Below are 17,016 nucleotides of genomic sequence, written 5' to 3'. Positions count from 1 at the left end.
TCCTGTTTATATTTGATACACCCTCGTAAATATTAGCTAGGTCTCTGCTGAAAATTGTATTGTTCATTTATGAGTGAATCAATAACCACCATCAGCCATCATTGGTCACAAATTTTCAAACATCTTTTGATAAAGTCTTTCCGATCTCATGTTGCTTTCCATGTTTATTCAGTAAAAACATACTTTTTGAATTAATCTTTAAGCACAAGGTAGCTTAAACTTTAAAATCAAATGATATGGTATACAGATGGCCCCAAACCAAATGAAGGAACCGGATTGGGCATTTTCTGTATCAAAATATGAGCAATCAAACTCATTGGGGAAGTACACTTCGGTCTTTCAAGCAGAAATACATGCCATCAATGCTTGTGCCATGGAAAATTTAAAAAAGTTACACTGGCAAAAAAACTTCATAAATTTGTTAGCTTCTTATTCCAATTAACTCTGTATCCAGTCCTCCAATCCAAAATCTTCCCCTCTACGTCTCCAATTAAACTATCCACACTGACCTCCATATTCTATTAGGTCAAGATCTAGTGAGAACTTGTTATAAGAAAGTCCACAATACCTTTTCGACACATCCAAACCCTCTTGTCCAACAACTTTCTTCCTAACCCTACCAGGAAATCCTTTAAGTTAGGTGAAGAGGCAATGACATAGGGGTTTTCTTTACTGATGGTGCTTCTCCCATCATGTTTGTTTTTATGGACTACAAAAAATAAAATAAAGGAATAATAAATAAATAATTCAAGATTAGTCGACTTTTTGTTATATTTTATATAAAAATCTCAATATACTGACATTTGTATTGTTCATAGACAAACTATGTACACAAAACATACATAATGCATAATTAACAATTAAAAAAAATCTTACTACATTTTTCTATATGTCAAGGCATTTGATACTATTATAAAAGATTACTCAGGCATTTTTTTTTTCACAAATAATATTGTAATAGTACAACCTTCTAACGCCTCCAGATATTCCAAATGTAGGTTAACAAATAATTCCTATATTTTTTTTACATTTATTTACAATAGTTCTGTTTTTCATATTATAGCTGAAGCAAATATCAACATAAATTTTAAAAATTGATCACAATAATTTAATTTATAAGGCAAATTGCACGTTTTAAAATTTTATTCAGTTTACATTATTAGAGTTAACAAAAGTCAAAAAAAATTTTCCCAAAAATAGAGAGCTTTGTGGCATTGGACTTAGGCGCTTTTTGCTTAAGGCACACTTATTTAGTATAATAAAAGGCAGAGCGTAAAGCACTTGTGAAACACTTATCTTTGGTATAACTATTTTATAATTTTGCTGATTTTAAATTAAGCAAAGCAAAATTATTTCAAAATTTACCAGCGACATTCATAAGATAATGAAACTACAAATGAATTCATAAAGCATCAGTTATGAAACTGACATACACATTAATATGAGTTTTCATTGTAGCTTTCTAATATTAACTACTTGACAGAAAAACTTTTTGAGAAACGTATTTTTCTTCATATCTTGAAAAAAAAATCATGTAGAAAACATACTATTTATTCAGGAATCAGCATTGAATAAAATCCAACAATCCAAGTTTATGAATTAAGTTAACAAAACAAACACGGCATATTTACAAACAATTATTATCTGACAGAGATATATTTTTTCTCCAATAATTAATTTATGTTAATAAATTTAATTTTATATATGAATAAAAATATAATTGTAACTGAACACAAGTAATTGCAAGTAGTGTAAACAAAATATTATTTATATAGAAATGTTGGATGTTACGTAATAATTTTAGGTTTAAACTAAATTGATTAGTTTTACAAATTTACAATGTTTAGAAAATAAATTATAAAAATAAACGATGTGGGATATTACATTATTTTATGGCTCAGACTATGCATTCAATCAAAATAGAACACCAATAAAGATTTAATTGTCTACGATGTTATTTATTATCTTTTCAAATTGTGTCCATTTTTAATCACAAAAATTAATTTATGGAATGTATTATTGCCATGACTACATTAAAATAAATTTACGAACATAATTAACTTTTCTTATTTAAATTTTTTTTATAAAGATATCCAATTCTAACACAGATAAACCTAATTCTAAAAATATTAACACTTCATGATTTAGATAATTTGACATAATTTATTATAGTTTACTGCATAAAGAAAGATGCACTCAAATTACAATAATGGCTTTCTAAAACAAAATAATTCAAGACTAGAATTAAATATATGAAACAAAAAAAAATTATTAAACTAAATTATAACCCCAGGAAAATACTTTTGGGGCAAGTAATAAAGCTCTATCCAACTCTTTCTAAGTCCACATATATGAACATTATATCAAAATACTAAAATGAAGTAATTAATTTACATCTACAAAGCTAAAACCAAATGTCAACGATCTTGATTTTATAATTACTGTTACAATAGGTCTTGAAGCAAATATATAGATTTATCAATGTATGTCAACCGACAGTAGGTGTAAGCAGCAACTAGTATTTGTATGAAACTATGGCTGTCCCAATTATAATTTTGTCTTATAAAGTTCATTGGGAGTTGTCAATAACATTAAGTTAATTTGAAGTAGTTAATGTGAAATAATTTATAAATATTTTCAATTAAATATTTCACTTGTGGAAATTCTCTAAACTATTTCTATTTATGCCGTATGTATATGTTTTAACCTAGATGTTTTGTAGAAAACACATAAAGCTAGTTAATACTCAGTTTATAGAATGAAACTGACCCATTCTATTATTAAAACTTCTCAAATCAAGTAAGTTACGATGACAAAACGGCGATAACGACATTAATTTATATATAAACGAATAATTCTTGCTCACTAGACTATACTCCATACAAAACAGCTTCACCTATTTAAATTATTTATAATACATTTATGGAATGATGACTTAAAATTTATTAAAGCAGCAACAAAAAAATAAATAATGAAGTAGTAATGCTAATAGTAGTGATCTAACTAACCGCTGTAGGAGTAGGAAAAAAGAAAAAACAATACATGTACACCAAACTTACAAAGTCTAAATAATACAAATGAATATATACACTGTTAATTAAATAGGAGTAGGTTTAGGAGCGACATAAAGACACATGTAAGAATTAAGCTGTGGAATACTGTTTGATGTTACTATTGTAGACTTTGCTGGCATAGAATAGGGGCGGTGGTTTTTGCATCGATCATGATTATTCCTGGTATGCTGCCTTTGTGAATGATTGCAGCAACAGTCGTTTGCGTTCTCGATCGAATGGATATTTTTTCCACTACTCAATAAGGGGAATGATGCCTCGACTATATCCAGTCCTTCAACTCTGTACTCGTTAAGATTTCTACCTAAAATACAAAAGAAAACAATCGCATTTGTTTTTACACAAAGCACACATAAAAACTAGTTTCTATTAAGTTTAAACTTTACAATACTGTAAATTTTAAGGTAGACGAAAGACATGTTCGTGAACAGAAAGACGAAACTAGCAGTAATAACAAATCTTTAGTATTTATTTATTTATTTATTTATTTTACGAGGGTTTGCAACAGCAGAGGTCATATAAACCCTCAGGGTGCCAGTGTTTTTGCAAAAAAGCCCATTTGTAAGTATGTCAGGTTCGAATGCAGGGCTGCTGGATTCATTTTTATTGTTATTATTATTTTAATTGCCTTAGATTGATCTTATGTGATAAATTTTTTTTTGGGGGGGGGAGGGTTGTGTGAAAAAAGGGCCAGGGGCGACGGTGGGAATTGAACCCATGACCACGGGAACTATTAGCCGACAGTCTATTACACTGACTACTCGGTTACCGTGGTCCTTGTATTTAAAGTTTGTTAAGCATGTAAGACAATGAAGTAAAATCAATGGATTCTTATTCTTTTCATAGGTGTTGTGATGGCAATGTATGTAATATGCCCAATGCAATTAACATGTTTTTTTTTTTAATGAGGGTTCGCAACAGCAGAGGTCATATAAACCCTCAGGGTGCCGGTGTTTTAAAAAAAAAAAAAAAAAAAAAAAAAAAGCCCATTTGTAAGTATGTTGGGTTCGAATGCAGGGCCGCTGGATTCAAACCCGGGACCTTTACCTTGACGCGCCGTGTCAAAGATTAAACCTTGCGGCCACCAACGCCCCTTTATGAATGTTGTTCTGGAATGATGTAATAGACCGTTCCTTATATACTGTCATTCCAGAATGGAAAGAAAGAAAAAAACCAACACCCTGCAAAAGCTTCAGAAAGTGGGGATCTTCTAGAATAGGTGTGTTTGGGAACCGAAAAACCATTGCCGAGATCAAAAAACATAAGATAAAAAATCCACCTTAATTCCAAATTGTGATCGACCGAAAGGACTTTTGGATGCAGAGAGATCATCTGTGGTGAGGAAGAAAGAAGCAAAAGAAAATGTAACAATCTCGAACCAGCTTAGCCACATTGATCGGCCAATTTCAATGCACTCTACACTGACGCAGTCTCACAATATCAAAAATGTGCCTCCAATTGATGTAGACGATCCAGAGGAATTATAAAATATAAATAAGTAAAATGAAGTTGTTCCTGTCTAACAGGAGGGCTACCCGATGGGTTTCATAGATGAGATCAGAAATCACTTTACAATAAAAATTTTTATTGTATTTTCTGACGAGGCAGACACCCAACCACTCGGCCACCATTATCATCATAAAATATAAATATTTCATTTGCTAACATCAATCGTGTACATGCTGTAAAATCTTAGATTGATCCGTACTAGTCACGACTTTTAATCTCCACCAATTTTTCTAGTTGAGTGTGTTCTATGGTGTTTATTAGTTACTTACTGTTTTCTATGTTGATCTCATCAGAACTTCTTTTAGTGGAATCACCTGTACCGCTGTCTTTGCTAGATGCAGAGTGTTCTGATTTATTATCTAAATGGGTTAGCTTACCAACCGGTTTGGCCATTTCATTTATTTGAAATCGCTTCCGGGTCTGATAAATAATGATAACCCAAATAGCAGAAGTTCCTACAGCACAGCAAACTACAGTTATGATAATAACACCAGTCATGTTGTCCGCTGTGGCACTATATGCTAAAAACAAGAACATAAACTTATAAACTTATTACAAGCTCAAAAATATTTCGAGGGGTATTGTGAATTAATATCGCTTTTAATGTACCTGGTGCAATGACTAACTGGGCTGTTGATTTTTCCGTTCCGAGTGAATTAGTAATTTCACATTGATAAACTCCGGCATCGGCACTTTTTACATCCATTATTATTAAAAGTTGATCATCAGCTGTTAGAATATGTCTATGGCCAGGGGTAATTGAGACACCATCTTTCCACCAACGAAGTTTAGGCTTAGGCCAGCCACTACCCATGCATTCCAACACTGTAGTTTTCCCAATACCGACTTCAATGTCTTCCATCTTTTTGATGAAAGAAGGGGCTTCTGTAAATGTTCAATTGAGGAAAAATTAAAATATATATATATATTTATTCACAAATCTGTAAGGGTATAACCTAAGTTTAATGTAAAATGCAACATGCCTTACCATGAACTGTCAATGTTGTATTTGCCATAACCGTTCCAGCAGCGTTCTTTGCTATGCAAGAATACAAGCCAGAATCGGTCGGCTTGGCATTCACAATGTAGAATACATCATCTGTAGGCATAACGTGCATCCTTCTTTCTTGAGCTGCAGGAAATTCCGTGCCACCATCTTTTCTCCAGCCAACTTGAGGTATTGGTTCTCCACTAGCAGCACATTCTAATTTAACTGTGCTGCCAGCTCTTACTGTTACATTCACTGGTTTCTTAGTCATTACAGGCATAACTGTAAGAAAAACAACGATAAATTCAAGATTATAAAAACTGATGATTTGGTTCTTTATATCAGTTATTACAAAATATACCTAGAACACTGAGGGTAGCTTTCTCAGAATATGATGTTCCGAAACGATTAGAAACAATACACTGATATTTCCCAGCATGTGACAACTCGACATTTGAAAATATGAGATAAGATGTATTGTTTATGGCTGTAGCGTGTTGAACAGTGACATCATCATTGTTTCTTTTCCACTTGAAATTCAAAGATGAGTTCGAAGAAGAGGAAGCATGGCAAGATAATTTGACCTCTTTGCCAGATACGGCAACAGATGATTTCGGGCCTTCGGTAATTATTGGTTTAGGGCTATCATTTTCCACTGCAAAATATCACAAATATAATTTAAGAAATACTATGAATCCATTAAAAAATTACAGAAAAAAATTATAAGTATATGCATTTGTTGGCGAAGGTTGGTTTGATAAATTAAAAAAAGGCACTGCTAAAAGTTTAAGAAGATTAGTTCGCAGAGATTGATTTCAAGGAGATCGATGTAATGTAGGGACAGAAACAGCCATTCAGACAGCACTGGCAAGTGACCGGTATGAGATACCGATTTTTAGTCGCTTGGGATGTTCGGTCACTTGATACTTTTCCTCTATGAAGGTGACATTGCGCAGCATGGTGTCATTCCCAGAATTCATCCTGTATCGAACAGATCAGTCTTTGATATGCTCAAGGTATTCTTGGGTGTTTGAGGGTAACTTGGATAGGATTTTAGTTAAGAGGACAAAATTGCGGTGGTATACCAGTGATTGGTATTAGTGTATATAGTAAGTCAGCTGTATATATAATGAGACCAAGAATGCTCCTTCTGGGTGGATTGTACTCTCTGACTTTCAAGAACTCGTTGCTGCACTTCACACTGAAGCAGTGGTCGACAGGATTTCAGCATAAGGTGATTTTTAATGACCTGGATTTCAAGCATTACAAACTCATCATCAACTCAAAGGTATCACAAACAAATCTCTAGAAATGAATTGTAAGAGTGATCATCAAGAGTAAAATCATCAACCTGATGATGAGCGTTTAATGCTTGGAATCCATATCATTAAAAAATAAAAATAAATAAAAAAAAAATAAAAAAAACTGAAAATAAGATCTTTTAAAGCAGTTACTCTAAAAACTTGTTCGATTGTGGAATGATGAGGAACGAAGCCGAATTGGCTGGAAGGAATAATTTTATGAGTATCTACGATGGATATTGTAAAAAAAAATTATACTCACAACAAAGGAGTTGCTCAATGGGGATGTCCACAAGTAGTTTGCCTTTGAGGGCTTCTGGATAATCACAGTAAGCATTGGAAAACTTCAACGATGAAGCCTGGATCCAATTAGATAACCAAACAAGGTTACAATCACACAGTAAACTGCTTGTGTTCATCGTCAAAACAGACAAAGGCATGTGGCCGAATGTGTTGTCCTGAATCGTCTTTATAAGATTACTACTTAAATCTAATTGAGTTAGACTAGTTAGGCCCACAAATGCTTTTTGATTAATTGATGTGATTTGATTAGCAGCTAATCCAAGCTTTTTAAGATGTTTCAAGCCAAAGAAAACACCACTCATATCTTCAATAATCCAATTAATACAATTATGATTCAATTCCCTGAAATCAAAAGACAAATAATCAGAGAAAAAAAATAGCACGATGACTCAGTTTGTAATTGCACACACGCAAACTTACAAAACTTCTAAAGATGGTGTAGAAATAAAAGCGCCTTCAGCGATAGTTGATATTTTATTTCCATCAAGTTTTAGTTTTTTTAGTTTTTCTAAACCTTTGAAAAACGATGGTTTTATCACAGTGAGCTCATTGTTTGAAAGGTCCCTGAAAACATTTTTAGCAACATTAATAAAGATATTTTGACGAAAATTATCGCAAATGATCTTACAACTGAAGAAGGTGTTTACAAGCATCTAAAGAATCGTCGTATATCATATGAATTTTGTTGTGACTAAGATATAATTCTTGTAACGATTCAAGTCCATATGTCCACCCTTTCCATATGGTTTTAATGTCATTGTGATCCAGTTTTCTAAAGATAAGAATAAACAAATGAATGAAATTCCAATTTAACTTACAATCGTTAATATCGTAATATTTAAAAGCGTTTCAACAAAAATCCTCTAGAAATGAAAGTAAATATATAAAGACATTACTTACAAAATCTGAAGCTTATGAAGTCCCCAAAAAGCACCATCTTGCAATGTAGTTATAGGGTTCTGTCTGATTTTTAAAACAATTAACTTGTCTAGACCTTTGAACGTTAATCCTTCAATTGTAGATAAGGCATTTTTGTTTAATTCGCTGGAATTATAATTTCATTGATTAATTAATTAAAATGAACAAATTCATATTAAGACATTAAGACGTGAATATTTAAGCTTACAGTTTTTTTAGATTGGTAAGGTTTCTAAATGTTTCTTTTTTCAGATGTAGCAGGTTGTTCTTTGACAATTTAAGATCTGTTAACTTATTCATCGCACTGAAGCTTCCATTTTTTATAGATGAAATTTTGTTGTTGTTCAAATTTCTAAAATGATAAGATTATATGAGCTGACCAAGTTTCTCTCTCACGTTGACGTTGCACGTTAGATTATATGAACTTACAGTGAAGATAAATGAGTTGCTTTTGAAAACATTTCTGGACCAATAACAGTTAAATCGTTGTAGCTGATATCAAAGTTTGAAAGTTTTGGAAGATTTTCCCATAACATAGGTGGGAACTGACTTATTTTGTTGTGCGCCCTAAATAAAGATAATAAAAATTAATTGTACGGCTTAAAATAAAGAAAATAAAATTTGAATATTTACAAGCTAAGGGTAGTAAGACTTTCTACATGATCTGCTATAGGTATGTCTATCAGATAGTTGTTGTCAATTTTTCTGAAAACAAATTTAGATTTTAATAGTTGGTCACACACAGACTTTTTCAATTCAGAAGTACTTACAATGTCGTAAGGCTAGCCGACTTAACTAACATGCCTGGAGTGATGATGCTGAGCTCATTATGACTAACATCTAAACTAATCAACTTCGGTACATTGGACCAAAAATGATCAGGAAACATTTTTATTTTATTATGAGTGCTAAAAATATTTTATTTAATTATTATTATGGAAGAAGTAGTGGTAATAGTAGTTTTTTAAAAAATATGTATTAAATGGTACTTACATGCTAAAAGAAATTAGGTTGTGCATTGTATTTTCAATAGGGATAAAAGTAAATTCATTGTGATCAAGTTTGCTGTAAAAAAAAGTAAAAATTACATGTAAAAACTTATAATTATATGTAACTAAAAATTAGTAAAGAAGATATCTTACATTTCATTTAACTCTTGATAATGACTTAGCGCTTCAGAAACATTAGGGCCGTGAAGGCTGTTTTTGCTCAAGTCTCTGAAAATAATATTTTCTTTTAATGACATAAATGATAAAACTGAATTATTGCTTGTGTATGAGATTCATTATATATAATGTGCTTAGTAGCATGTTACTATTTTGACCATCTCAATTTTGTAACTAACGATTATTCGGAGATCGTGAGATGCAGTCTGGTGTGATGTAGGTTTTAGAAAAACGTTTTCTTTATCATGCCAATGTTTTGAACTTTATAGAGATCATCTTCAGTGCCTGGGATTTACAAACATTGTTTAAATTTAATAAATACATGTAGGATGTGGAAAGAAAAAAAAAATGAATTTATACAATGCAAAAAAAAAAAAAAAATTTTTTTTATATTCAATCAAAGTATTTGTACTCACTCAAAGTGTTTGTTTTCTGTATAATTTTGTCATTCACTGAGTACAAATCTTTGATTGAATATAAAAACTTTTTTTTTGCATTGTATAAATTCTTTTTTTTTCTTTCCACATCCTACATGTATTTATTAAATTCAAACAATGCCCTGAAGATGATCTCAATAAAGATCAAAACGTTGGCTTGATAAAGAAAATGTTTTTCTAAAACCTACGTCACACCAGACTGCATCTCACGATCTCCGAATAATCGTTAATAAAAGGAAGAATTTAACAATTTAATAAAATAGAAAATAAATCTTTAATTTTCAAATACGTTTGAAATAACTTACACTATTAAATTTTTGTCAATAAACAATAAAAATTGAAAGCTTTAATCTTCAAAATTATTTGATTTAACGTACATTTTTTAAGTTTCTCGACATTTATTGTTTACATAGAAATAATGAAGGTGGGGTGAGTATGTCAATCGACTTTTTTGTAAAAAGTTTATTGTTTCTTTAGTAACCCTTATTATATTGTTGCTAATTTTTTTTAAAATTTTCAATAACTTTTTTTTTGTTTTATTGTTTATTTTATGGGCCAAAATATAAAAATTAAGGTAAAATATGTAATTATTTGCTTTTAAATAGCGCGAAACAACATCAAATAAAAGTTTCAAAAATGGTGTACAAGGCTCAAAAAAAATATGAATACATAAAATCCGGTCCCTAATAGTAAGTAAATGAACTTCAGTACTTGTATAAGAAAGTAAATGAACGATTAAATTATGTGTACTTTGAGAAACATAAGTGCACTGAAAAATTATATTATTATCACTATAAAAAGTGTGTTTAAAGTTAAACTTCTCTGGGTGGAAATTGCGATTTATGACTAATTTTCACTATCATTGTCCACACTCCTGAGGGGAAAAAACCTATCCTCAAATTTACAAGAGAAACTACTTATGGCAACCAGAAGAACCCTGAAGGTAAAAAGTAAAACCTGAAATCAAATATACACGATAGAATCTTCTACTGGATATTGAGTACTTTTTTATGAGGACAATGACTTATATCATCCCTCCTGGTAAACAAGGAAATAAGCAATCAAAAGTTAATGGAGAGAACAAAGTAATGTTTCAATGATATTTAATATAATCTCGGCATTTGACGTTGATGGCATTTGACGTTGGTTTGCATTTGACAGCTGTCATATATCAAAACTTTCATGATAAAATATTTGCTATCTGTTCATTATCTAATCTGACTTTTTCCCTCTTGTGAAAATGAACAGTGCACTTGTTTGCTTCCCTAGAGTAAAAAAACAAAAAACAACAACAATTCAACTTTAATTCAAGTGTGCCAATTTTCACAATCTTAAATAAGTTATTGGGTGTTAATCGATTTTGAATTCCAATAGATTTTTTTTTTAACAATTTATATTGCCTATGAAAATTTTCCAAGGGTTACAGTCTTTGTTTTGTGAATGCTTAACTTATGTTCTTTGAAAGGGGGAAAAAATGTTATCGTGTTAACATACTTTAATGGAATATTTATATATACATAAATAAACACTGAATTATTGTTATTTTGGCACTTTACCGATCAACATTAACAGAGACCAACTTAAATGTTCTTATAAGCATTTGTGTGGTAAATAAATGTAATAAGTTGGGGATGGTTCATGGTACATATACAACTGTACATGACAGAATTACCATCCAGGTGTTTTGGTCTGTCAAAATCTAGGAATGGTCTCTTTATAGTCAAACCAACTTTTAACATTCAACTACTCATTAGATGTTAAGGATGATTAGACAGAACTTTAATGTACTTTTTTTCCAAATTATTCTTAAATAAATGTCCAAGTGCTATGCTGGGATTCGAACCCAGAACAGTGTGTCAACTGTAAGTTGGAATAATGTGACTTATGTATTTAATGCTCATTCGGCTAATTTGATCCTCAGCTTCCGACTCCCAAATAAAGAAGATATAGATGGTGAAAATCAATTTTTGAAGAGTACGATTGGTGTCCCTGGCATGTGAGAAACAACGATTGACAAGGATTTGGATTCTTTTTTAAAAAGTCACTAAAAAACACTCAAAATAGACATTTTGATTTATTGGATTTGTGGGTTTTGACAGCTCTGTACAATTCTGGGGGTGTGGGTGAATTATTCTGGAGAGAGTTATCTAGGATTTGGATTTTCCAGAAGACAGAAATATCTTGGTACAGAATTATGGAACCGCAAGGCAATTCTTTTCCAAACAAATCTACACGCATGCAACAAACAACTTGCTGCCAGATTCAGCTCAGACACAACTCAAAATAGACATAATTTGTTGGATTCAAGAGGAGTGTCAAGAATGAGGTACTTTAAAAAACACCTTTTTCATTATTTTGTCGATGTTTCGACCTTTATTGGGTTCATCTTCATTCTTGACCACTCGTCACGAATCCAACAAATTATTAAATAACCGGTCACTAAAAAAACACTCAAAATAGACATTTTGATTTATTGGATTTGTGGATTTTGACAGCTCCGTTTTGGGGGTGAGTGTGATTTATTCTGGAGAGAGTTATACATGTGCATGTCTATTTCTTTGTGTGATGTGTATGCCTGTAGAATTTTATTAGACAACTGGATGAGTGACAGGGTGGGGTCTGATTTCAGTGTGTTTGTGTCATTTACAATTGTGCTGAGTTTTTGTATACAGTTGTACATCTCATCTTTATTAATGGCAACTGTTTGTTTTGTCAGCTGAAAGGATGCGTATATCTGGGTACTTTGTTTATTCCTTGCTGTATTTATTCCTGAACGCTCCTCACTAATTCAACTAATTATTTCGATTTAATTGGGATAACATGAGAAAGTCATCATTTTGTGAGATTTCCTTGTGAGAAATGCTTAAAAGTAACTCATTAATAATTATTAATCATTGAGTCAATTCTCAATTCAATTCAATCAAAATTTCAAAGCTCAATTACTCATTGATAATTTATCTGTCATGAAATAGGAAGACAAAAATTAATTGGTATGAATCAAATTACAGAAAAAAATGGGTAAATTAAGAGGAAGTAAAACAATTAATCAAAATGGAATGAATGTATGTACATATCTATGTACACAGATCCAACCACAGACATAATTTTCTCTTTCGCATGAACTTGTGTGACTTCAACCCTTTCTCTGACAGAAAGAACCTTTTTTTGCCACTCGTTTTTTAATCGTTTTGTCACAATCACAATCTAAAATTGACTAAATGAACTGAGAACTGATTAAGAAGCGCCTAAGCCTTTCGTGAGGGTTAGCTCATAAGATTCATCTTTCATCGGATTGGCAACAATGAAATTACAGAAAAAATATTAGGCAAGTTAAAAGAAAGTAAACAAATTAAAAAATCAATTGAATTAGAATTAATGTATGTATTATGTACACAGATCTAAGCACAGAAATAATTTTCTTTTTCTCATGGACTTGTGTGACTTCAACCCTTTCACTTTTTTGGTTTTAGTTGTCACCACCTCCATCTTGTGATCTTCACTGACTAACTGAACTGAGAACTGAAGAAAGCGCCAAAGCCTTCGAGCATGGGGCGTACAGAGACATCTGTCATTCGTAGAATTCTGGGTTGTTTTTCTTTTATCTATCTGCATATAACTGACTATTGAATTGAAAAATCTATAAACGTCTGTTTGGAGGCGTTCAACTGTGAGCATTGTTTTTTTTTCTTTATTTGTAGATCGTGTGATGCGGTCTGGTGTGACGTAGGTTTTATAAAAACATTTTCTTTATCATGCCAACAATTCGATATTTATTGAGATCATGAGCATGGCATTTATAAACATTGCTTAAATTATACAAATACATGTAGGATGTGAAAAAAGTGAATTTAAACAATGCTAAAATTTTTAGACAATCAAAGTATTTGTACTCACTAAAAGTGCTTGTTTTCTGTGTAGATGTGTCATTATTGGGTGTTGTGTTGAGAGTGCCAGTGAGATATTGATGTTTTATGTTTATATACATTGAAGTGGTGGGGAAGGAAGTTGAGACAGAAAACATTTTTTATAAGAGGAGTCGGCTTCTTTGAGGTGAAAGGTGCCGACAACGGGAAAAAATTACTTCCCCAGTGGAAAACCCACCAGTGGATTATCCTTTCAGGATTGTATAGACGGGGATAATTAGGAAGAGGAAAGTCAAATTGTTGACGAATAAGACTATGTAGAAATTTTTGATATGTGGAATGTAATGATTGTTTTATATGTTGTATTATATGTTTTGTGTGCTATATATATGTTATCGATATTGAATTTGATTAATGATATTAGCATAGCTATGACTGAGTTTACATGTATCTGTTCTGTAATTGATGCTGTGTTTATCTCTGTTGATGTAAACCATTTCTAAAAAGTTACGTTTATTTTTGTTTTGTGTGTAATATTTTTTGATTGTTGAAGTCAAAATTGTGTTGGTGTTGAAAATGGTGGGTAGCGAGTGCTGTAGGATTTTGTTTGGGTTTTTTGCAATCATACATATGTTGCTTTACTCCCTTAGCCAGATGTAATTCCGATGTAAGTTTAAACAATTAATTTTGTAAATTACGTCGACTTATTTGGTACTGGTGTGGGATCTTTAATTTTGGAAAAAAGTGTGTGAATTGTTTTATAGTTTTTAAAATAGCCTTTAAAATCAGTTATCGTGACTTCGATCCACTCGGACACCAACTCCCTATCTCAACCTACAACCATTCGAATTTTCCCTCTTTTAGCCACTTTTCAAATGTCGTGTAATCAGGATTCGATTCTCAGCTACTTATGAAGTGGCCACGGGAGCTGTTAGTGAAGTGATACTTCTTTAGTTATTAAATATTAATCCATTTATGTTTAGTTGTCTACTTGACCAAATTACTTATTTCAATTAATTAAGTTAAATTAGTTGGTGTCCGAGGAATCAAAGTCTTGGTATGTCAAGTGGTTAGAGCAACGGCGTTATTGAGCTGAAGGTCGTTGGTTCGAATCTTCCTCGTGACACTAGGTTTTTCATCTCAACCAAGACTTGCATAAAAAGAATAATTAATATGGTCAATTAGACCACTAAACATAAATGAGTTATTAATAATAGTAGATGGTGTTGTGTTGTAGTTGTTCATTATTCTGTTGATTATGTGTTTAGGGTAGTGATTGTTATGTAGGATGTTTGTTAAGTTTTTTATTGTTCTGCCCTTATAAAGAGATAAAGAGAGATAAGGTCAAAGGATTGAAATCAAAATTGAAAGATTGTAATGAAATAAAGAATTGCGCAAGTGGGAGTTTTTCCTGAGTAGGAGCCCCGCTGTCTGGGAAAGCCCGTGATTGGCCCGGGAGTAGTTTTTCTGCAAAATATTAATTTAAAAAAAAAGAAGGCAAAATTGGCAAGAATGAGAGAAAAATAAAAGAGGGAGCTGGGGAAATGATGCAATTTTCTCACGTAGCGACGGCCAACCGTCTGCCTACGCTCGCTCTAATATAAAGAAAAGAAAATACTCACAGTATTTTCGCCCAATTGGGCAAGCTGTCTGGAATGCCTGTGAGCTGTTTGTCGCTGCAGTCGACGTAGCTCTCCAGACAACTGCACTGGTTGTGACATTTTACCGAGGTGCGGATCCCTTTTAAGGAGTAAACGTATACGAAGAGTGCAATGAGGGACACTCTCATTATAGCTCGAAGGGTTTTTTTTATCGTGTCTCGTCAAAACATATCAGGCGGCCGTTTTCGATAAAAGTCCTTCCTCGTCCTTTTGTCGTAGACGGGAGGCCGTCGTAAATGTTTTGGTCCGCGGGTCGAGTTGTAAACACATAATTCGACTTTGAGAGCCGGCCCGTCTCGATTTCAACGTGTCGCGGGCCACCTTTTTCGACTGGGACGGTAATTTCACGGCGGAAACGGTCAAACCGTTTGATCCCCCGGTTCGAAATCGACTTCGGAAAAACGGATGATTCGAGCACGGAACAAACTCACAGCCATCACCGACACCGAGCACAATAATAAATACGAAAGTGCTCCGATTCCGCTGCCTTCTAGATCGCGATAGCTTTTGGACGAATTTTTAAAAAAACCTCGCCCTTCTGCCAAAAATTGTACGAAATAACGAATTTACACGACGCGAATTAACAAAAAAAAACGTCATATTGGATTTTCAGTAAAACCAAATCGCATGCAGTAAAATTGACTCAAAACTAAAACGATTTTGCTTCTACCTTGTGGATTTACAAAGAAACGACAATTCGATATTGGATCTAACAAAGGGACGACCAAATTGACGGGTCACGGATTTGGACCAAACTTTTTTGGTGATTCTACACTCAAAAAAATATCGACACGTATACGCCACTTTTTATGATTAACATGAATACTGGTTTTACAAAAAAAATTGAAAGTGGAAATTTTCTGATTTTTAATTTTATTTCGCCGTTTTATTTGCTCAAAACAACAATCTGAATATATTCTTTTACATCATTTTTTTAAAATGTACATTGCAATAAAAATATATTAAAACATATCAAATTTTATCAATAACTAAAAAATTTTAATATTTTTCAAGTAAACTAGATCATAATTTTATTCCCTGAAAGTAATATGAAATTTTTGGAACCCCAAAATTTTTCCGATTTTTGGGAGTCGTTACCGGAGTATAATAATAATTAATACTATTTGCTTAGTGGTTATAATTGACAATATTAATTCCTATTAGTTATTCTTTTTATCTAAGGTTTTTGGTTGAGATGAAAAATTAGTGTCACGAGCGGGATTTGAACCAACTACCCTTGCTTATTTCTCATAAATCAAAAAGCTTAGATAAAAAGAATAATTAATTGGAATAATTATTATGGTCAATTAATTTTTTTTATGTACGTTGCAATAGTAATATAGTAAAACATATAAAAGTTTATCAATAACTAAAAAATTCCTGAAAACCAAATATTTTCCAAGTAAACTAGGCGATAATTTTCCCTCCTGAAACTATTAGTTTAGCACTTTTTGAAACCCCTAAATAAAAATTTTTGTTTGAATTTAAATTTACTGACTTTTGGAACCTCAAAATTTTTCGATTTTTGGGAAGTCGTTACCGGAGTATAATAATGATTAATAATTTATCCATATTTGCTTAGTGGTCATAATTGACAATATTAATTATTCCAAATAATTATTCATTTTATCTAAGGTTTTTGGTTGAGATGAAAAATTAATGTCACGAGCGGGATTCGAACCCACGATCTTCGGCTCGATTCCAAAAGCATAGATAAAAATAATAATTAATATGGTCTGTTATTTGTCTTTTTTTTATGTACATTAATTGAAACCCCTAAATAAAAATTTTTGTTTCAA

The 17,016-nt window shown here is 32.1% G+C and overlaps 1 protein-coding gene across 1 annotated transcript; it reads right to left on the bottom strand.

Annotated features, from left to right (window-relative positions):
- Positions 1 to 2,015: 2,015 nt before the first annotated feature.
- On the bottom strand, positions 2,016 to 15,688 carry LOC106661121 (leucine-rich repeats and immunoglobulin-like domains protein 3). The gene is made up of 16 exons (XM_014384332.2): positions 15,179 to 15,688; positions 9,233 to 9,307; positions 9,084 to 9,155; positions 8,861 to 8,998; positions 8,724 to 8,795; positions 8,520 to 8,657; positions 8,299 to 8,442; positions 8,073 to 8,216; positions 7,801 to 7,944; positions 7,593 to 7,736; positions 7,132 to 7,514; positions 5,930 to 6,223; positions 5,569 to 5,850; positions 5,190 to 5,465; positions 4,850 to 5,101; positions 2,016 to 3,375 (listed from the first exon to the last, which is right to left on the bottom strand). Exons 1-16 carry the CDS (start codon positions 15,343 to 15,345, stop codon positions 3,098 to 3,100), a joined length of 3,003 nt encoding a protein of 1,000 aa, XP_014239818.1. The 5' UTR covers positions 15,346 to 15,688; the 3' UTR covers positions 2,016 to 3,097.
- Positions 15,689 to 17,016: the final 1,328 nt, after the last annotated feature.

This window comes from Cimex lectularius, unplaced genomic scaffold (assembly GCF_000648675.2).
Source record: "Cimex lectularius strain Harlan isolate CLEC.00 unplaced genomic scaffold, Clec_2.1 scaffold75, whole genome shotgun sequence".
NCBI classification, from domain to species: domain Eukaryota; kingdom Metazoa; phylum Arthropoda; class Insecta; order Hemiptera; family Cimicidae; genus Cimex; species Cimex lectularius.
Note: the sequence above shows the minus strand (reverse complement) of the source record. Positions and strands in the feature narration are given on the sequence as shown.